Source organism: Solea senegalensis, linkage group LG2 (assembly GCF_019176455.1).
Source record: "Solea senegalensis isolate Sse05_10M linkage group LG2, IFAPA_SoseM_1, whole genome shotgun sequence".
Taxonomy (NCBI): Eukaryota; Metazoa; Chordata; class Actinopteri; order Pleuronectiformes; family Soleidae; genus Solea; species Solea senegalensis.
This window is the reverse complement of record NC_058022.1, coordinates 3006452-3028340: the sequence shown is the minus strand read 5'-3', so window position 1 is coordinate 3028340 and position 21889 is coordinate 3006452. Positions and strand designations below refer to the sequence as shown.

Genomic DNA, 21889 nt, shown 5'->3' with positions numbered 1-21889 from the left:
CTGGAGGACGGTCGACTCCTCGACTACCTCGTCGCCCACGACGAGCTGATGGAGGAGAAGGTGGCGTTCTTCATCCGGGAGACGCTGGAGGCCGTGCAACACCTGCACACCTGCAGGGTAGCACATCTGGATCTGAAGGTCAGAGACACGAACAACAACAACAACAACTCAACAACAACTCCCTGTGTAACTTTCAAGTTACATGGTGTTTTACACAAACGCTCCCTCAGTCAGGTCTGATAGTCTTGCCTGACAGATGAAGGACACAGCAAACAAATTATTTTCCATAATTTCCATCAACAACAACAACAATAAATGACTAAAGTTGTAATTTTCCGCTTCTCTTTCCTGCAGCCTGAGAACATCATGGTCGACCTCCACGCTCCCACGCCGTGCGTCAAACTCGTCGACCTCGGCGACGCCGTGCAGCTGTCCGTGCACCGCCGCTACGTCCACCTGCTGCTCGGGAACCCGGAGTTCGCCGCGCCGGAGCTCATCCGCGGGACGCCGGTCTCCGTGGCGACAGACATGTGGAGCGTCGGCGTGCTGGCGTACGTCCTGCTCAGCGGCGTTTCGCCGTTCCTGGACGAGTCGCCCGAGGAGACGTGCGTCAACATCTGCCGCCTGGACTTCTGCTTCCCGGACGAGTACTTCCGGGACGTGAGCCAGGCGGCGAGGGATTTTGTGTCGTCGGTGCTGCAGCAGGATCAGCGCAAGAGGCCGAGCGCCACTTCCTGTCTGCAGCACCCGTGGGTGGGTCGAGGGGGCGCGCACGGCGGCGAGTACTCCAAGACGCCCCTGGACACGACGCGACTGGGCGCGTTCATCGACCGCAGAAGACAGCTGCACGACATCAGGCCCATCACCAATATCAAAGGGCTGGTGAGCAGCAGCATGGGCAACACACTGTGAAGAAGACGACATCAATAAAAAAAATCCACCTGTGACCACCAGTGTACCAATAATAACACTATAATAATATATTTTAGGCTTTTAATTATCTCAGTTATTTATTAATGTGCGAGTGGGAAAAGGATTTGTCGCCCGTGGTGCGAGATTTAGGCCACTTTGGTTCAAACCCATACATAAATACAATAAATAATGTCATTTTATGGTTGTACAACATTTACTCGTCAACCAAAAATGTAATTTCTTCATTTACTGGCCAGATTGTCCTGGATGTCCCATTAAAATCCCAAAGAACTAACTCAAATTTGAGAAAAACGACCACTGTGAGCAAAAAAGTGACGGAGAATAATATTTGGTTTTATTTACATTAAGAGGGTTTATTTTTACAGAACAAAAAAGAAAAACAACAAAAAACATATATTTGTTATTAATCCCAAAGTCGAGTCAATCCCAGTCTTACTCCACAACTCCCGAGACACGATATTCCAGCTCAGGGACATAAGACGACCGACCAATGACATGAGTTATGAGTGAACATGAGTTTGTTCAAGTTCGTTTAACCAGCGACTGATAAGCAAAGATTAGGTGCTTAGCTAAAAATGTGTTTACACTGTGACGGTATAATGTTTGCATGGTCATCATCTCTGAGTTAATTTAAAGCTGCTGGGAGTTAATAATCCTGTTAATAATCCACGTTAAAAGACCCAGTGTGTACAGATTGAGTGGCATCTAGTGGTCAAGCTGCATATTGCAACTGACCGAATCACAATTGTCTTCACGCTTGTGTTCAAAAATCGAATTGGCTCAAAAAAAATCACAAGAAAATTCAAAGCATAGTGACTAGCCACCAGGGGGCGACACTGTTGGATGTAATCAAAGAACTTAGTTTGAATGTAAGTGTGGGAAAATTAGCTTCTACTTGATTTTATATCCTGACGTGTTAATAATCTAGATTATTGTTGTTGTTTTCAGTTTTTGATGATATGACTCCAGGAGCAAAGAAACCAGAAACTTTTCACATTTAAGAAGCTGAAAAATCAGAAAACGTGTCTTAATAATGCAAAAAAAAAAACAACCTCGAACTGATTCATCTGTGACTAAAATACTTGAATAGTTAATTGATTAATCAAGTAATGCAGTCCTATATTTTTTTATTTGTAAATTATGCTCCCATTTAGAAAAAACAATAATGCAAGACACCATGTGATTGACAACTTGTTTCAGGTGAATTTCCTGCTTCAAAACCCAAAATGACGCCACTAAAATCACTATGTCTTTCCAGTAGAGTAAACCCTAACTGGAGCCTGTGGCACAAAATGGCTGACAACATAGGACAAAAACACAGTAGTTTTGTGATATTACATGAATAATCACTATAAATATTTAATTTCTGTTGATAGACAGCCCCTAATTCTACACACAGGACCTTTTTAAATAGGGTATAGCGTTAGCAGGAATGCTAACAGCAGCAACAAACAGGAAGTTAGCAAAAAGTTAGCTGAAAAGAAGATGATGTCGCTAACAGCAGCTTTGAGATTACATATTGAGGATTAATTCGATTCATGAATGTCAGTTGGGGATCTGATAAAAAAAAAACCAAGGTAGTTTTATAAGAGTCGTTAAAGTAAAACTTAAATCCTGTATTGCTGGGTGCTAGCATAGCCACGGTTAAGTTCCCTGCTCAGTTTGTCCTCTGGGATCGTCGGTGTATTTTTACTAGACTGTAGATTAAGTGTTACAGAAATTAAGAATGAATTAGGAGTAGGAAGTTCTGTCAAAAATCGTTGTGCGTCTGAATTTCTATGTTTTGTTAGTTGTCCGTTTGGTCACTGGTGGGGAATCTTGTTCTTCGCACAGGAAAAAAAAACTGCGACGAGGAAGAAGGACGGGACTGAATCCACCTCTGTTTATTTTTCATTGAGTGAATGCGACGGCCGACAAACACCCCTGATATCACGTATATATATTTTTTAATTTTTAATTAAGTTTATTTATTTATTTGTTTTATTTCAGGAGGTTGAGAGAATGAGGTGACGTAGGACGCAGAGCTGAAGTCACCGAGCAGTCGCTAAATATTGACTGAGTTTACATCAGGTCTGCTGGACTTAACTGGGCCAATCAGGACTAAAAAAGGGACGTTGCGGAGTCGTCGTCCTGCTGTTGGAAACAGGATTTTGAACTTCGGGGTGTCTGTTTGAATGGTAATTTGTTTGTATCACTGTTTACAAAAAGAAAACTCTTGCTTAGGTAGTTTGCAGACGAGTAGAATAATCAGGGAAAAACCTGCATGTAAAAATCACCAGGGATCCGTTTAGACGAGTTTCTCGAGCAGACGCCTGGATCAAAGTCGGAGGAAAAAAAAAAACAAAACAGCGTGACAAATCACCACCTGTGGTGTTGTTGTCTCTGGTTGTGTTTGGCTTGTAAATTAGCTCACGTTTGCTGACAGAAGAGTCTGTTTTACTGTCGATGAATGTAGAATGTGTTCTGCCGTCATAGGTGCTCTTCTTTCTCTGCTTTGACTAACTGGGCTCATAACCTGCTTCTCTGAAAACCCACGTCGACCAGTAAAGACTCGCTCATGCTCAACATTACACTGTAAAAAAAACAAAGTGAAAACTGGCAACACATTGTGTCCATATATTGATTTTTTTATTGAGTTTGAGCCGTTTTTCTGTCCATATTCTGTGAAGGCTTGCGTTTACAGATGAAACAGCAGCAGTACCGTCAGTCAACAAGGGGGGGCAGCGTAGGAGTTCAAGGGCGATGACGAGGAAGACGAGTGGTGGAACTTCTGGAAAGGTAAAAATGTAGAAACATGAATTGGTGAAGCTTGAACGAGCTTGAATCTTTCTCTCTCCTCACCCCTTCACTTCCAAGTGTTCGTGTTAAAGTTAAAAATCAGGACATTTGGCCATTGTGGGCCTCCGTAGAGCACCTCCATTTCCTTTGTTCCTCCTCTCTGCTGCCCCCTAGTGCTCAACCCTAAAGGATGCAAGGAAGTATGCTGGCCGTGATGGTTAAATCTTTTAGAAACAGCAAAATAAGATTTAGTTTAAGACCCAATCAGATTTAGGACCAGGTCCCCGATGAAATACTGTCAGCAGTGTTCAAGAAACTTTAAATCATTGCATTTTAATACTATTCCAGAGTGTTTTTGTTCTTAATCGGATTTAGTATTAAAATAAGTATTTTTTTATTAGTGGTAAACTAGCGTTAAACAGAAAAACTAACCTCACAGAAGGAACCACCAGGGACACCTCGTGTGTCTTCTTTTCATTCTTGGAACTAAACAGCCACAAACAAATAATGATAATAATCATCCTGGGTGAATGAAGGAAATGATTTTCAGGTTGATTTAGTGATTGGATGTTAATTTGTCAGGCGCTGGAGGAGCAGATGACTGTGGAGCAGCTGATTCCAGTCTATTGTGACTGTGTTTCTGGTGCCGAGCGAATGTCACGCTCCCATTTTCCCCCTTAACTTATTTCACAGCTTCATCATAAACCTTTTTTTTCTTTTTTTTCATGTCAAATCCTCACCATTCAGAACAACAACACAACAACAGTGGTTACATGTATGGAGAGCCAAATGGTTCATAATTACAAAAATGTATATACAGTGTATATATACACAAGTATATGTATATGTATATATATATGTATATATACACACACACATACACATATATGTATATATACATATATATATATATATACTCGTGTATATGTATATATTTATGTAGTGCTTAAATTTAGTGGACAACCTGTCATAAAAAAAGAAAACATGAATATTTCAGAAATCTTTCAAATATTTTTTTTTATTTAAAACTGTTTAACAATTTATTATTATTATTACTATTATTTATTTATTTATTTTTATAGCCAAATTTGAGCTTACTCACTGGGTTTCTCTGAAAAAAAATATATATATATATATATACATATACATATATATATATATATATATATATATATATCAGTTTGTAAAAAAAGTAAAAAAATAAAAATAACTAAGAGTTAAATAGAAATTACACAAGATGAGATTTTGCTATCGTCAAAAAAATAGATGTAAGTAAGTTACAGCTAATAATATTCAATATGCCAGGGTAATAAAATAAAACTGAAAATGATAGAAATGATAGAACAAATCAAAGACAATTACAACAAATATTTAAAAATAAAAAGCAAATAAAACAAATATGAATTATTACCTTACATCAGAAGCAAATACAGCTGATACGTGATACATTTAGTCTGTATTTATTTATTGATACGCATAGTCTATCATTTTTGTAATTTTGATCACCGTGGGCTTCCATACATCACCCACAATCATCAAAACCCTTAAGTTTACACTTAAATAAAAAGGGTTACCCGCTTCATCAGCAACACAAAGGACAAGGACCTGACCTTTGTTTTCCAAGTAAATCACATGACCACACTCCAGTGCTTTGTTTGCCACATGACGCGTGGATCTTAATCTACATTTCACCCTTTAGTTCTCAGGGTCTTTGTGAGACAAAGGGAATAATCCAGCCTTGAAATCGCTGCCGAATGTTAAAGATTGACTGAGGTCTGTATTTCTGTCTTATTAAACTTCATCTGCAACTTTTTTATTTTTATTTTACTATGAAACTGTTGTTTTGACAGCATGTAAATGGTCTACAGGAGGAAATATTAAAAGTTTTATAATAAAGTAGTGTCTACAGCAAAGAACTAATCTGTTAACTCATTTTCTCAAGTAATCCAAATTAATTTGTGTGGAAAATGGTGGAAAACATTTATTTGTGTCTCCCAAACTTATAAGTGATGACGTCTTCAAGTTCAAATTTTCAAGTCAAAATCTCAATTTTGATCCCAAATTCTGCAATATAACTGTTATCTATAAGGAACAGTGAGTAAAATGTATCAACAATGATACGTTACTATTGTTAGTTGCATATGTGCATATCTAATCTTCGTTAGCATCAAAAGATAGATAGTTTTAGTTTGTAGTTTGTCCATTGTAGGCTACTGTCAAAACATGAGGTCCAAAAATGGCCGCTGGGCTCATGAAAAACAACAATTGATACAATTAGGTTGGTAGAATTATTTTCATCTTTAATTAAAGTAAGTGAAATAATTGTACCCTAAAAAAGACAACGCTGAGCTGAAAAAACTGTTAAAAATGTTTTTGTTAAATTAGTTAACTGATGAAAAAATTTATAAAATATGCAAGAAAATTTCTAAAATTAATACATTGCACCAAATTTCACAAACCTTGGTGGAAACGTGTCACAGACCAAGTCGAAAAAGAACAAAAAAGTCCATCGGGACCATGGCGTCAACGCAACAGGAAGTTGGCCATTTTTAATTTTGGCGTCCATCTCGGCGATTTGCACCCTACGTACCGTAGTCGTACCAACATACAAAAAAACACGACAATTTGTAAAGGTAAAAAAAATTGTTGAAAGATTTTTGTGGGTGCAAAAGAGGCGTGACACATGGCAGCATTTTGGAATTTTGCGAATTTCCACCATTCGCCTCGGAACAGGAAGTGCCCCATAACTTCGGCACACATTGACCGATCGCCTCGAAACTTCATATGTGACACAAGACACCAACACCGAATACATGTACGCACTGTTGAGTTAGAGACACAGTGAGGTCAGGGGACTGCTGCACTCGAGTTTATTTCTAATTTTATTATTCTAACGTGACCCAGAAAGAAAGGTGAAAAAATGCACCGCAACAAAAACAATTACGAAGGCTCTTTTATTGTGTAAAGGAGCGACACCCATGTGATCAGGAGCAGGGACAGAGGCGGCAGAGTCACAGAAGATTGATTTCAAGCCTCTTTTGTCTCCTGCCCTTGTGATGAGCTTCTATAAGAGTGCCGTGGAAACTCCCTCAGCTTCACACTTCCATCCACTTCCTCACAACATCACAGCTCTGCTCCACTCTGAGAACAAACACCAGCTTCATCATGACCAACATGAGAACTCTGCTGCCGCTGATGACGCTGATGACGCTGATGCTGTTCGGCTCTTCGTCTTGCGCTCCACCTCCTCCTCCTCCAGCTCCTGCGTATCACTCTTTCTGCTCCTCACTCTGGTAGGTTCATTTATGTTTCTTAATTTTTCTGAATTATATTGATTACATCTAAACCTTTTTCTGTCTTTGTTGCAGGCTCTTTAGTGCACCTTGTGCTGAAGTTAGCACCAAAGTGGCAGCACAGATCCAGGCCTTCACTCCTATTTACACGGTATGAACCTTTATTTTGTTGTCGTATAATTTTAACGATATAAATACAATATTTTTTTAGTGTATTATAGACCGTACAGTATTATAGACCTTCACATAAACACATGAAATAACTTAAAATGAAGTTATAAACAATCTATAATGAGAATAAATAGTTTGTTTTTATAATGAACACAATCATTTCAATGAACTAAGTCTAACATTTTACATTTGAAGTAGTATTTTATTTTTGAATTTTAAATATCTGTAGTTTAGTAAACAATTTATAGCAGTATTTTTTCTTTTATTCTTTCTTTTCAGAGTAAATATAGATGACTGTCAGCATCAGTAGGCACGGCCATGAGTATTTTATTACTCGCTTGATTATACACTTTAAAAACAACAACAGCTGAAACAAAGTGCAGTACATCAGAGAATATAACAAAAAACATAAACCTAAAAGACCAAAAAGAACAAACAATAACACAATCAAATACTATAAATAAGATAAAACCAACATCTCTTACTGGGTCAAAGGACAAAGACCATGACCACAGCCGGCCCCAGGCATAAGCAAACTAAAGGGCTGCTTTCGGCCCCCCCAATAGCCTGTGGGGGCAATCTACATATGTTTACATACATTTACATACCTAAATATTATTTTATTTGGTTTTATTTTGTGGTTGAAAATTGCACATTTGTTCCACAAAGTTTGAACCGTCTCACGCTCGTTCTCTGCTGCAGCTCTTGTCGGCGACGCCTCTGAAACTCACGGCCAACCACACGTCTCTGGACGGCGTTCAGGGCGAGAACATCACCTTCACCTTCACTTCCACCCTCCTCACCGTGGGCTGCCGCGTGTCTGTAAGTATCACGCGCTTCCTGCTGAATGAGGGCTCTATCAACCGTCCGCAAGAAAACAAAGCTGCAGATGTTTGTTAGGGCCCGAAACGGCCGTGCAAATGTCGCAATAAATTAGGCTTTAACTGTGATCATTTAGAATATAACACCATATTTTTGTGTTTTATTATGAAATGATAATTAAATACAGTATTTAAACAAGAAAATACAGTATTTATACAAGAAAATACAGTATTTATACAAGAAAATACAGTATTTATACAAGGAAATCCAGCTAAATCACAGTCATTTACTGTGTGGTATGACCTCTGTGAAGTTGCAGTGAAATTAATGCATTTTTGTTGTTATGGATTATTTTTATTTTACTTTTATTATAATTATTGTTATTTCTGTGACTAAATGTATTCATTCATTCATGTGTTCACCAGGGTAGGTCAGAGTCTCAGAGCTTCACCACGCTCCTCGACGGCGGCCTCAACTACTGTAACCTCCACAACCTGCTGTCAGGTGACGACAACCTTTTCAACTTTTGTGTGTCGATACGCGGCAGTTAGTTCCCCGTAGCTCGTGTTTATGCGATTATATATCATTAAAATAAGCTTCTTCTCCTGTTTTTGTTCCTCCAGCGAGCGGCCTCACCTCAGACCCAGGTTTCATGGAGATGACCAATGAATGGGCTTGTCTGGGATACAAACTCTCCACCTGCAGCATGGGACCGGCTGAAATAATGCAAATAAGACAGAGGCTGTTCAACCTCTTCTAAACCTCTCTTTATACGTATTTATATGAATATAAACCGCTGTGATCTGTTTTAATGTAGACTTAAAAGGTAAAAGACATTGAAATTGAGGTTTTCTGACACTTTTCACCTCTGTTGCCATAAATGTCATGTTTGTTTCATTGTAGTTTAACTCTTGTCTGCTTTAAAAAAACAAAATGTTTGGTTGCTGTTAATAAACAAAGTGGCACAGCTGCATTTATCACGTCATTGTTTTTGAATGAGTGAATGTCAAATATCTTTAATATTAGCCGCATCGTAGACGCACAGACTTTGTCAATGTGTGAAAAAAACATCAAATGTTATTGTATAATGTTAATGTTTTTAGCGCATTCCAAGTCACTGACTCTCAAAGTGTGGACTGAGACCTTCTGGTGTTTTAATATGTTTTGTAGATTAGAGTAGATTAGAGTAGATTAGATTAGATTAGATTAGATCAGACTTTCTAATAAGTAGTACAAATTGATAAAAAAAATGTTATGTTGATACGATTCATTTATGAAGCAAGTTCCCTAAAATTCTAAATTTGGCAAAATTCAAAATGAGTTGTGGCCATGGTTCCGGTCAACCTTTTGTGAGCAGTGAAATAAGACAGAAATATAAGAATGTCAAATACATAAACACAGAGGATTAGAAGGAAGTAAGTCTTCCGATTTCTATCAGCCAACCAAAAGAGTAAAGTCACGTGTGGTTTTGTTTTGTGAGCAACTCTCAGCCCAGAATAGATGTTGTGACTTCCTCAAAGTGCTGCTTCGGCTGCTCGGTGCTCACACTCCGACGATGGATAAGGACATGGACGCAATCTATGCCAACGATAAATTCATCAATTGTGTCCCCCCCACATGTTCAGAAGTGGACTCAGGTATTCTCCCGTGTCCTTGTGTCTCCCTGTGTTTTGATGTTCTGCACTGACTGGTTGTTCCTCTGCTCAGGTGCCAAGAGGTCTCGGACGACGAGGTCTCATGGAGCTGCTGCTGCTGCCGTCGTCCTCTTTCTGCTCCTGCTCAGCGTGATCCTGCTGGCTGCACTCGTCGGCCTCGGTGTCTACCGTGAGTCTCATACGGGACAAATACAAAGTCTTCCAAAAGGAGGGGGGCCAATCAAGTATCTACTCTGACTTTTGGTTGTTGTGTAGACCATGACTCCGCACAGCACTGTGCTGCTGTAACAGTCAACCTCGCTGAGCTTCTCCAAGCCGCTGAAAACAAGAGAGACCTGCTGACTGATGAACTCGCCAACAAGACCAAAGAGCTGCAGGAGTTTCAGAGTCTGATTCCACACCGTGAGTCCTTCTCACACGCATACACACACATACACATACACTTACACACATGCTGGTTTTGCATTCTTTGTGTGGACCCTCGTCGACATAATGCATTCCCTAGTCCCTTACCTTAACCTTAACCATCACAACTAAATATGTTCATCTTTACCTTATCATGTGTTAAGGTACATTAATAGGGACTTGCTCTTTGTCCCCTAACTAGACCCTCAAAAATGAGGTCCTGCCTCATCAGGGCTAGGTCTTGGTCTCCGCAAGGACTAGCAGACCGGAAAAAAAGTCAGTATTTATGTCAGGAAAGGTCCCCAGGAGGTTAGAAAAGTGAGAATACAGACACCCAAACTTGTTTTTATTCCTTAAAGAGGGTTGACATAATACGTTCCCTAGTCCCTTACCTTAACCTTAACCATCACAACTAACTATGTTCATCTTTACCTTATCCTGTGTTAAGGTACATTAATAGGGACTTGCTCTTTGTTCCCTAACTAGACCCTCAAAAATGAGGTCTTGCCTCATCAGGGCCAGGTCTTGGTCCCCGCAAGGACTAGCAGACCAGAAAGAAAGTCAGTATTTATGTCAGGAAAGGTCTCCAGGAGGTTAGAAAAGTGAGAATACAGACACCCAAACTTGTTTTTATTCCTTAATGAGGGTTGACATAATGCGTTCCCTAGCCCCTAACCCTAAAACCAGGTCTTAACCCTGAATAAGGCCCCTTAAAGTTGTGGGGCCCAGACAAAATGTCCTCACAAAGATAGGATGGTACGTGTTTTTTTGGACCTTACAAAGTTATAAATACAAGTACACACACACACACACACACACACACAAAACCAGCTACCAAAATGTTCACCCTAACTAGACCCTCAGAAATGAGGTCCCGCATCCTCAGGGCCCAGTCTTGGTCCCCGCGAGGACTAGTGGACCTGAAAAACGTCAGCTGTTTAGTTGAAAGGTCCCCAGGAGGTAAAAAAAATGAGAATACAGACACCCAAACACACGAGTACACATCATTGACACAATTCTTTCCCTAGCCCCTTACCCTAACCTTAACCATCACAAGTACCTAACCATACCCCTAACCCTAAAACCAGGTCTTAACACTTGAAAAGCTGTATCCACCACACAGAGGGTGGATGCAGGTCTTCAGTTGTCCATTGTCTCCTGTCTTACAGTGATGCCTTGTCCCAATGGATGGACAATGCTTCAGTCGTCCTGCTATTTTCTCTCCTCGACGTCCGGTTCTTGGGATCACGGCAGGAGTGACTGCAGAGAGAGAGGAGCTGACCTGGTGATCATAAGCAACACTGAAGAGCAGGTAGACAGAGTCCGTCTTAGCCACACCAGTGATTACCAAAGACTGGGGCCGGACCCACAGATGGGCCACGGGAGAATTTTGTTTGGGACCCCCTAAAGAAATTTGCTCAATTCTTCCCTGTGTGTCCTTTACAGAAATCCATGTCTAAGCTCAGCACTCATGACATTTGGATTGGTTTGTCAGACAGAGACCGTGAGAATACCTGGAAATGGACGGATGGAAGTCCTCTTACTTTGACGTAAGACCAACACAGTCTTAGTTACTTGTCCAAATGCAGTTATATGGAGTTACATATTATGCATCTATGTTTTAAATGGTCAAATCATAAAGATAAAAATTGATGAAGTTACACATGGTCATCTTTAAAACAACTTTTCTCGTTAGGTAAGTTTGTGTCGCGTAGGTGAATCTGAACAAAGGATTTCAAACAGCGACGTCACAAAATAACACATTAGAACTTACAGAATGGAGGCAGCATGCTTCGATGTAAAAACGGCCTATTTTCTCAATGGACTTTGGTGCAGGATTGGTATAAGAGGTTTTTGTCTGTTATGACCTTTTGAATGAATAAGGCAAATTCTGTTCAAGTGAACTTGTTTCATAAATCTCTATAGGTTTTGGCAAAACCAGCAGCCAGATAATGGCAATGGAGATGCACGGTACGGCGAGGAGGACTGTGGAACTCTCGTTGCTGGAAAAGACGTTAATAACAACTGGAATGATCTGTCGTGTGACGCCTCCCTGCACTGGATCTGTGAAAAAAAAGCCTTGGTATTGAGTAAAATTTGAAGTTTGGTTCGTAATTAAGCAGCGTATGTTAGAATTGTTCGCTCACATGAATGTTTTGTCATTTAATTTTGCTTTAAGTTAAATATATGTTCACCTTTGTTCAAGTCACTTTTTTTTGTGAGAAATGATTGTTATCTTTTCTTGTTCTTCCTCAAAGTAAACAGATACAGCGTGAAACCACAGTCTTTAATCTGCCATACATACTGCACAGAATATTTTTTACATCTATTTACAATAGGTATTTATCCATCTTATTCTTGGCTGTGCTACTGTTATTTTATGTTAAACGATTATTTGTAGTGGGCCACACGGTGGTGTAGTGGTTAGCACCCGTGCCTTGCAGCGAGAAGACCTGGGTTCGAGCCCCGGTTGGAACAAGGGCCTTTCTGCATGGAGTTTGCATGTTCTCCCCGTGTGTGCGTGGGTTCTCTCCGGGTTCTCCGGCTTCCTCCCACAGTCCAAAAACATGCAATGTGGGGATTAGGTAAATTGGACACTCTAAATTGACCATAGGAGTGAGTGTGAGAGTGAATGGTTGTTTGTCTCTATCTGTGTGTGGCCCTGCGATGGACTGGCGAACTGTCCAGGGTGTACCCCGCCTATCGCCCGATGTAGCTGAGATTGGCACAGCACCCCCCGCGACCCTCTGGTGGAGGATAAAGTGGTTAGATGATGACTGACTGACTGACTGATTATTTGTAGTAGTTCCAGTGAAAGGTGCAGTGCGACACTTTTTAACCAGTAGCTAATAACACATGTTTTCTTTCTCTCACTGCTTTTTAGAATTTTTTTTTGGAATAAAGCCCTTTTTATTTGCTTTTCAACCATATAGACGGGTTGTGCCGTCATGTTTGTACAGCAACTGCACTAAGGTTGTGACACAAATACAGAAGAGCAGCTGCTCCCACACAAACCACGAGTTTTCTTCTTCTTTCAGCTTCCTTCTTTAGGGGTCGCCACATCTGCCTCCATCTTGCCCCGTCCCTTTTGTCCTCGTCAGTTACACAAGCTGTCCTCATGTCCTCTTTCACAACCTCCTCTGCACGTGACCAAACCATGTCAACCTTGACTCTCTGACTTGATTTCTGACTTTTATTCCCTTTCACATGGTTGACCCCAGGTATTTAAAAAAGTCATCCACGTCTGCTAACTCTACTCCTTGTATTGTCACAATACCACCTGACCTGATAAGTCACACACAGGTATTCTGGGAACTAAACCAACCTGCAACCAGGCATGTTCCATGATTTATTACTTGTTTTTTTACCCTAAATAGGGTCGTAAATTTAGGAAGAGACATGGTGTTCTTTTGAAGAAGAACCGAAGCTTGTTATTGAGGCCATTAAATCCTCTGGGCAGTGTTTACTGATGTTATTAGAAGTAGATTTCCTTTCCAATGGACAACAGGTTACCAGCCCGTGCCATAGTGTGGATAATAAAAAAGTGACTTAGACAATCTGTCAACAAGTGCGAGGCCTCCGCCTTCCATGCAACATTTGCTCATGGTGTCGTGGGAGAAGCCAAACAGACGAAACGACAGTGTGTCATTTTGGTCAATTCAGAGTAGGTCTGTGACTCTCAGAGGGAGTGTGGATATTCAGCAGGAATGGCATGACTTTGGGGGTTTTAAATGACAGGACTGGACAGTTTTCCCTCCTGCAGAGGTTTTTGTGAGCAGCCATGGAAAACCTGGGGAAGATCATCTTCTACAGGTATGAGTACTCCACAAGTGGGGATTAGGAGTTCAAACCTTAATTCTTAAAACTTAAAACTTAAAACCACTGTGTTACATTTTCCTCTGAAAATATTGTACTTGTTTTACGTATAGTTACTGTTTATTTGTCAAATTTAAATATTTAAGTTCTCATAGACTTTCAACTTGTTTTTTTACTCATTAAACCTCCTCCATAACGTTCCTTGTTATTGATCAGGTGGCAGCGACTTGCTAGATTAGTGTCATAAACACTAAAGATGTTGTAAGCTGAAGGCCTATAAAGGATTAAAGATGAGTAGCTCCACCTCAACAGTAAATGCTGCACCGATGCAGAGTTATAAAGATACGTGACCTTAACTTAAATCTGCAAAACAGTGTGAAGAACGTGTTTACATCAGCTGAAGTTCTTGTGTCTTTGTTTTTCCCTCTGTGTGCAGCATGGTCATACTCACCATTGTATTCTGGGTCCTCATCATCCTCTTCTTATGCTTGGCCTTCTCAAGTAAGACATTTCAGAGTCATATCATTATTAGTGCATAAGGTATAACTAATAAATATCAATATGAAGAGAAAGGGGCATTCTCTACAACTGCAAAAATAGGACAGAGTTAAGCTAAATCCATTAATCAGAAAATTGAAGTGCTGTAACGTGATTGAAAAACGATTTCTGCCACATTATCAGCAATAAAATGTTTTACAAATCAGAAAGTACAGTTTGTTGCAATGTATTTACCCATTATTTTGCAATATAACATTTAAATAAGTAAAAGTTGAAATGGTGGTTTGAATTTAACAAACACAAGTTGAAGTGCATAAGTGGAAGCTTTGGTGTAATATGAAAGTGCCACTGAAGCGGAGATTTATTAGCGGGGAGACTGTCACGGATAATGTAACACAATATATATCATAATTTAAACCTCCAGAAAGAAATAGGCAACATGCAGTAAATTAAAGATACGTTACATTTATCTCTAGTTTGAAATAAAACATGTTGATATAAATTAGCTCAAAGCATCTTAGTTCACCTATTTGTGTCTTAACCTAGTCTTGAGTTAGCACAGCAACTGTAGTTGAGCAACTGTAGTAGAGTAGCAGCTAAATTATCAACTAGCAGCTGCAGTAGCCTACCAACCACACCATTAGCTAGCAACTACAGTAGCAGCTAAATTACCAACTAGCAGCTTCAGTATCAACAACACCATTAGCGAGCAGCTACAGTAGCAGCTAAATTCAACTAGCAGCGTCAATATCAACAACAGCATTAGCTAGCAGCTACAGTAGCAGCTAAATGATCAACTAACAGCTTCAGTATCAACAACACCATTAGCTAGCAGCTACAGTAGCAGCTAAATTCAACTAGCAGCGTCAGTATCAACAACAGCATTAGCTAGCAGCTACAGTAGCAGCTAAATGGTCAACTAACAGCTTCAGTATTAACAACAGCAGTAGCAGCTAGCAGCGGGTATAGTTGCAACTATCTTGGAACTACAGCATTTTGTCTATAGCAATGAATCCCATTTTTTTAAATGGCATATAGAAATGTAAATCAAAGTTATTCCAAGGGTTTCAGGGAAATTGGTTGAATCAAATTTGATGCTAATAACAGATTTGGAACCTTTGAAACTTTATGAAGTCTTTTTAAAATGGTCAGATTTGCAATAAAACTGGAATCTGTGAATACAACTGATCTGTTTCTGTTCTGTGTCTGTGTCCCACAGCACCCTCTTATGGTGTGTTGAGCAGTAACACAATGCCCATCTGCGAGCTGGGCAAGGCCCAGCTTCTCAGCTGCTATCTGACCACACAGAGTATAAGCCAGGTATCTGTTTCCTGGGAGAAGAAGGGAGTCGAAGGGCTCATTTACCAGTACAGGAGTGGGGCGGCAAATCTTGGGGACCAGAACTCAGAATTCCAAGGGAGGACAGAGCTCTTCCCTGATGCTTTGGTCACAGGAAACGCCTCTCTGCTGCTGAGGAATGTGACGAGCACTGATGAAGGGGAGTACACTTGCAGCATCAGCTCCTATATGGGTGAAGGGAAAGTCAACATCTATCTCAAAACAGCAGGTAGCGTGAATCATCCCTCCAGTTTTGCTGTGTCATTGTTAATGGTAGAGCCCTCAAGGACCTTCTGCAACATCCTTGGCAACCCTAGGGAGAATTTGAAAAAGTGTGGAGCAGTCAAACAAAACAAGATTTTAAATGTTCAATGTTGGTTTGATACAGTATGGTGCATATTTATTTTAGGAATACTACCAAAATAACCAACACCAACCATTCCATTCTTTGGCACCCTTCCTTTGGGGTACTAGAGTGAAATGGTACGGTATGGTCAGCCCCAGCCACGACATTCAGCTGATTGGCTGACAGAAAAGCGTCACTCACATTCTCATACAAAGCTTGTATGAGAATGTCTTGTTGAGACAAACAGCCACAAAACAAGTGTTGTGTTTGTTCTTTGTCGTTGTTTGTTTTGATTTGATTATATTTTCAAACATGTGTCTGTTCCTGTTCCCTCATCCCACAGCAGTCTCTTACGATGTGTTGAGCACTAACAAAACGGCCATCAGATTTCTGGGTGAAGACCAGCTTCTCAGCTGCTACCTGACCCCGCAAAATATCGAGCAGGTGTCTGTTTCCTGGACGAAGAAGGGAATAGAGGGGTTCGTCTACCAGTACAGTAATGGATCTGCAAATCTTACCTACCAGAACTCACAATTCACAGGGAGAGCAGAGATGTTCCCTGATGCTTTGGTCGCAGGAAACGCCTCTCTGCTGCTGAGGAACGTGAGACCCACCGATGACGGGGAGTACACCTGCAACATCAGCTCTTCTATAGGTCAAGGGGAAGTCAACGTCTATCTCAAAACAGCAGGTAGAGTGACGCAACTCTACTTCACATGTTTTATAATAAAGCCACCAGGTAACTTCTGCAACATCCCATGCTACCTCAGGGGGAATTCAAAAAAGTGAAAACCTCAGAAACAAAACTAAATCTTTTTGAAATGTTTGGATTTATGCAAAAGAAATTATTACTAAATCTGTCAACAACAGTGATCTCATTATATTTTCAATCACATGTCCGTTCCTGTTCCCTCAGAAATCCTTTACGATGTGATGAGCACTAACAAAACGCCCATCACAATCCTGGGCGAGGACCAGCTTCTCAGCTGCTACATGACCACGCCAAGTCTCAACCAGGTGTCAGTCACCTGGGTAAAGAAAGGAGTGGAGGTTTTTTATTACCAGTACAGTAACGGAGCAGTAAACATTAGCGACCAGAACTCAGAATTCAGAGGAAGAACAGAGGTCTTTCCTGATGGTTTGATCAGAGGAAACGCTTCTCTGCTGCTGAGGAGTGTGACGCGCACTGATGCCGGGGAGTACACCTGCAGCATCAGCTCCTCTACGGGTAAAGGGAAAGTCAACATCTATCTCAGGACAGCAGGTAGCATGACTCGTATTTCCAGCTTTGATGTGTGTTTGCTTTAAAAATTAAGTTCAGTGGTGGCACTTAATCATAGTGATTTAGCATTTGCAAGCAGCGTGTAAATATTTGAAGTTTGGGAGGGGAAATAATGATACGTCCATTCCGATTATCTAATACTCTGGCACCAGATATTGATATTTTAAGTGGAGAATCAAGACAAGTTTGTTTGTTTGCAAAATTTGGAACCAGCAAATTTGACATTTTCGAAAAAGGAAAGCTAACCAGTATAGGACAGCCATCATAAACTGTCATCTTGAGATGACACCAGGCACCAAATTAATTAATTTCAAAGTAGTTAGCAGCTACTGTAGAAACCTAGCAGCTCCTGTAACAACTAGCAGCTACTTTAGCACCAGCTACTGTAGAAACCTAGCAGCTCCTGTATCAACTAGCAGCTACTATAGAACCTAAATAGAAACCTAGCAGCTACTGTAGAAAACCTGCTTGCTCCTGTATCAACTAGCAGCTACTTTAGCACCAGCTACCATAGAAACCTAGCAGCTCCTGTATCAACTAGCAGCTACTTTAGAAACCCCAGCTCCTATATTAACTAGCAGCTAATTTAGCACAAGCTACTGTAGAGACCTAGAAGCTACTGTATCAACTAGCAGCTACTTTAGAAACCTAGCAGCTCCTGTATTAACTAGCAGCTAATTTAGCACAAGCTACTGTAGAGACCTAGAAGCTACTGTATCAACTAGTTACTTTAGAAACCTAGCAGCTCCTGTATTAACTAGCAGCTACTTTAGCACAAGCTACTGTCTGTAGAAACCTAGAAGCTACTGTATCAACTAGCAGCTACTTTAGAAACCTAGCTCCTTAACTAGCAGCCAATTAGCCTAGAAACCCAGAAGCATCAACCAGCTACCTAGAAAACCTAGCAGCCTGGATTAACTAGCAGCTACTTTAGCACAAGCTACTGTAGAAACCTAGAAGCTACTGTATCAACTAGCAGCTACTTTAGAAACCTAGCAGCTCCTGTATTAACTAGCAGCTAATTTAGCACAAGCTACTGTAGAAACCTAGAAGCTACTGTATCAACTAGCAGCTACTTTAGAAACCTAGCAGCCCTGGATTAACTAGCAGCCAATTTAGCACAAGCTACTGTAGAGACCTAGAAGCTACTGTATCAACTACCAGCTACTTTAGAAACCTAGCAGCTCCTGTATTAACTAGCAGCTACTTTAGCACAAGCTACTGTAGAAACCTAGAAGCTACTGTATCAACTAGCAGCTACTTTAGAAACCTAGCAGCTCCTGGATTAACTAGCAGCAATTTAGCACAAGCTACCAGAGACCTAGAAGCTACTGTATCAACTACCAGCTACTTTAGAAACCCTAGCAGCTCCTGTGATTAACTAGCAGCTACTTTAGCACAAGCTACTGTAGAAACCTAGAAGCTACTGTATCAACTAGCAGCTACTTTAGAAACCTAGCAGCCCTGCATTAACTAGCTGCTACTTTAGCACAAGCTACCTGTAGAAACCTAGAAGCTACTGTATCAACTAGCAGCTACTTTAGAAACCTAGCAGCTCCTGTATTAAGTAGCAGCTACTTTAGCACAAGCTACTGTAGAAACCTAGAAGCTACTGTATCAACTAGCAGCTACTTTAGAAACCTAGCAGCTCCTGTATTAACTAGCAGCTAATTTGGCACAAGATTTAGAAACCTAGAAGCTACTGACTACAGAAACCTAGCAGCTCCTGTAGCAGAAAGCAGAAACCTAGTACTGTATCAACTAGCAGCTACTTTAGAAACCTAGCAGCCCTGTATTAAGTAGCAGCTACTTTAGCACAAGCTACTGTAGAAACAAAGCTACTGTATCAACTAGCAGCTACTTAGAAACCTAGCAGCCCTGTATTAACTAGCAGCTAATTTAGTACCAGAAACCTAGAAGCTACTGCATCAACTAGCAGCTTTAGAAACCTAGCAGCTCCTGTATTAACTAGCAGCTACTTTAGCACAAGCTACTGTAGAAACCTAGAAGCTACTGTATCAACTAGCAGCTACTTTAGAAACCTAGCAGCTCCTGTATTAACTAGCAGCTAATTTAGCACAAGCTACTGTAGAAACCTAGAAGCTACTGTATCAACTAGCAGCTACTTTAGCACCAGCTACTGTAGAAACCTAGCAGCTCCTGTATCAACTAGCAGCTACTTTGGCACCAGTTACTGTAGAAACCTAGTAGCTTCTCTAGCCACTTTACAATAATGGTGCATTCTATTTGTAGTCGGAACTCGGCTGCCACCATACAAACATTGCTACTTATACAGTTAATAGAACTTCTGTCGTACATGTTTCACAGTAAATCGCACATAGTGTCCTTGTTAATGACCTTCTCTCTTCTATGTGAGGGCCACCATTACTAATATACTTGGGAAAGAGAGGGGTGAGCTGAGGCGTCCTCACATTTTAAACACTGTGACGTTTCATTTAGCTGCTACTGCTACAATACAGCAGTACCAGGTTCTTTTTACCTCACAAGGTGGCAGAAGAGCTACAGTAGCTTCAGAATTTGTCCAAAACAGAGAGTTGATGCAATTTGTTTTGTTCTTGTTGTGCACAGTGAAGACTTGTCCCGATGGATGGACAACGGCTCAATCGTCCTGTTATCTCTTCTCCATGACATATGGTTCTTGGGATAAAGGCAGGAATGACTGCATGGAGAGAGGAGCTGATCTGGTGACCATCGGCAACAGTGAAGAACAGGTAAAGTGAGTTTGTCACCTCCGCTTTTGGGTTTTTGTTTTGTTGCTATCATAATGTGAACAATTTATTCTTAAAATATCATAAAATTTCAATTATTAACTACATATTATATATATATAGCTGGGGAAAGATCTAGAGATCTCCAGAGATTGAGATTATTGTCAAGATAAAAACAAAGGTGCAACTGGTCCTGTCATCCATCATCTTGGCACACACAGGTGGACGAGTGGATTTCAATTGTTTGTTATGTCTTAGATGTTCCAGTGTATGTTTGGGAGTAATTGAGTTACATTTGCCTAAAACTGATGCATTCAAACCCGTATGTTCACTGTAGTGTCAATATACAGTGGGTAGGCTAATTTGCATAAATAGCTCCTTATTTGAGTTTGAAGGTAACCTGTTTATTATGATCAAAAACAATACAGGAATAGTTTCTTTCCTTCTTGTCTCTAACAGAAATTAATCTGCAAAATGAGCAAGCATGACATTTGGATTGGCTTGACAGACAGACTCACCGAGGGTGACTGGATTTGGACGGACGGAAGACCTCTCACTCTGCCGTAAGACTAATACAGTCAAATGTAGCTGTAGATTAACATACTGTTTGTTTGTATTTGAATGTGTCAGTGCCGTTCAAACAGCTGACTACCTGTTGCTGCCTGCAGGGAAACTGATTCACTCATTCCCTCACACCAAAGTCCATGGAGAAAGTCATTTCATTTTTATCTTTTGGGAACACAGAAAGTTCCTGGTCTACAGTGAGTTGCCTTGTTTGGTAAGTTTGTGTCAATTAGGTGAATATGAATGAAGATTTTCAACAACCAAAGTCACAAGATAACACAATTGAACCTACTGATGCAGCAGTAGTGGATCAAGAAGTAAAATCAGTGATTTTCTCACTGGACTTTGGTGCAGCAGCAGAAGAGTGAGTGGTTTACGAAGCACCACACGCGCCATTTAAATCCAAAGTCATATGAGTTTGTCTGACCTCTGAACATCTCGCTCCAGGTTTTGGCAGACCTTTCAGCCAGATAACGGCAGAGGAGATCCAGCTAACGGCGAAGAGGACTGCGCAGTTCTCCGTCCGAGGGTGAACTTTAACAGAAACTGGAACGACCTGCGGTGTGATGCCCGCCTGTACTGGCTCTGTGAAAAAAATGCATCGCTATTAATTGAGGATTAAAGTCTTGTTCGTACTTTTACTTTAATCATTCACATGAATATGTTGTAAATGAAATGTATTATTATGTTCTGTGATAGACACTTCATATCACATTAAGCCTGCCTCACACCAGAGGACTTGGCTTTAAAAACGTGGGAGACCACAGACACAATGGGGCCAACAGTTGGGCCAACTATCCTCTAGTATGAGGCAGGCATTAAATGCATTGATTTGTATGTAACTGAAATTTTGGACTTTTGTATTTTTGTACAGTGGATTGCTTTACGTGACATTTAGGATTGTTATTGGGTATTTTCTGTCACTTGTACTTTCTCAAAAGCTGTGGTTCCTTTACTGAAATTCTTTTATCTGCCGTGCATCCTGTGAAATCATTACGTGTGGAACCTCCACTGAGATAGCGGAAGTTGCAGTAAGATACTCTTTGAAAAAATAAAAAATAGTCATGTTTTTCTAACTAACTGCTTTTACAAATTAAAGTTTTACATTAAAAACACATGATATTTGTAAAAAAAAATGAAAAATACGACGAAGCACAATCTGCCTGGGTGTGGGATCTCATGGGAAGTCATCAAGTAAAGGCACTAGCGTTTATTTTGGTAATTACTCAGAATTCCTCCAGGGGCCGACAGAAGCCAAT

At 40.5% G+C, this 21889-nt stretch overlaps 3 protein-coding genes across 6 annotated transcripts in view; all 3 read left to right on the top strand.

The window, feature by feature from the left end:
• kalrna (kalirin RhoGEF kinase a) overlaps positions 1-1882 on the top strand; it is a 156054-nt gene extending 154172 nt beyond the window's left edge. For both annotated transcript variants that reach the window (XM_044050535.1, XM_044050524.1), the window contains 2 exons: positions 1-138; positions 355-1882. The exon at positions 1-138 is cut by the window's left edge and continues 1 nt beyond it. In XM_044050535.1, coding sequence (XP_043906470.1) covers positions 1-138; positions 355-912 — 696 coding nt within the window. In that variant the 3' untranslated portion in view covers positions 913-1882. The remainder of the gene's footprint in view (positions 139-354) is intronic.
• A 7351-nt stretch (positions 1883-9233) lies between these two features.
• On the top strand, positions 9234-12478 carry LOC122765252 (CD209 antigen-like protein E). The gene is made up of 6 exons (XM_044019410.1): positions 9234-9634; positions 9705-9821; positions 9908-10054; positions 11227-11369; positions 11504-11607; positions 11984-12478. The coding sequence occupies exons 1-6, from the start codon at positions 9553-9555 to the stop codon at positions 12156-12158; spliced, it is 768 nt and encodes a 255-aa protein (XP_043875345.1). The 5' UTR covers positions 9234-9552; the 3' UTR covers positions 12159-12478.
• Positions 12479-12809: 331 nt separating this feature from the next.
• LOC122783879 (V-set domain-containing T-cell activation inhibitor 1-like) lies at positions 12810-21858 on the top strand. 3 transcript variants are annotated; one of them, XM_044048830.1, is made up of 8 exons: positions 12810-13870; positions 14310-14374; positions 15591-15938; positions 16402-16746; positions 16972-17319; positions 19927-20069; positions 20526-20629; positions 21078-21858. In XM_044048830.1, exons 1-8 carry the CDS (start codon positions 13839-13841, stop codon positions 21250-21252), a joined length of 1560 nt encoding a protein of 519 aa, XP_043904765.1. In that variant the 5' UTR covers positions 12810-13838; the 3' UTR covers positions 21253-21858. The 3 variants fall into 3 exon arrangements, with proteins under 3 accessions (XP_043904765.1, XP_043904757.1, XP_043904774.1); XM_044048822.1 differs by having other exon boundaries at positions 16399-16746; XM_044048839.1 differs by lacking the exon at positions 21078-21858 and having other exon boundaries at positions 16399-16746; positions 19927-20074; positions 20526-20589.
• The last annotated feature ends 31 nt before the right edge of the window (positions 21859-21889 follow it).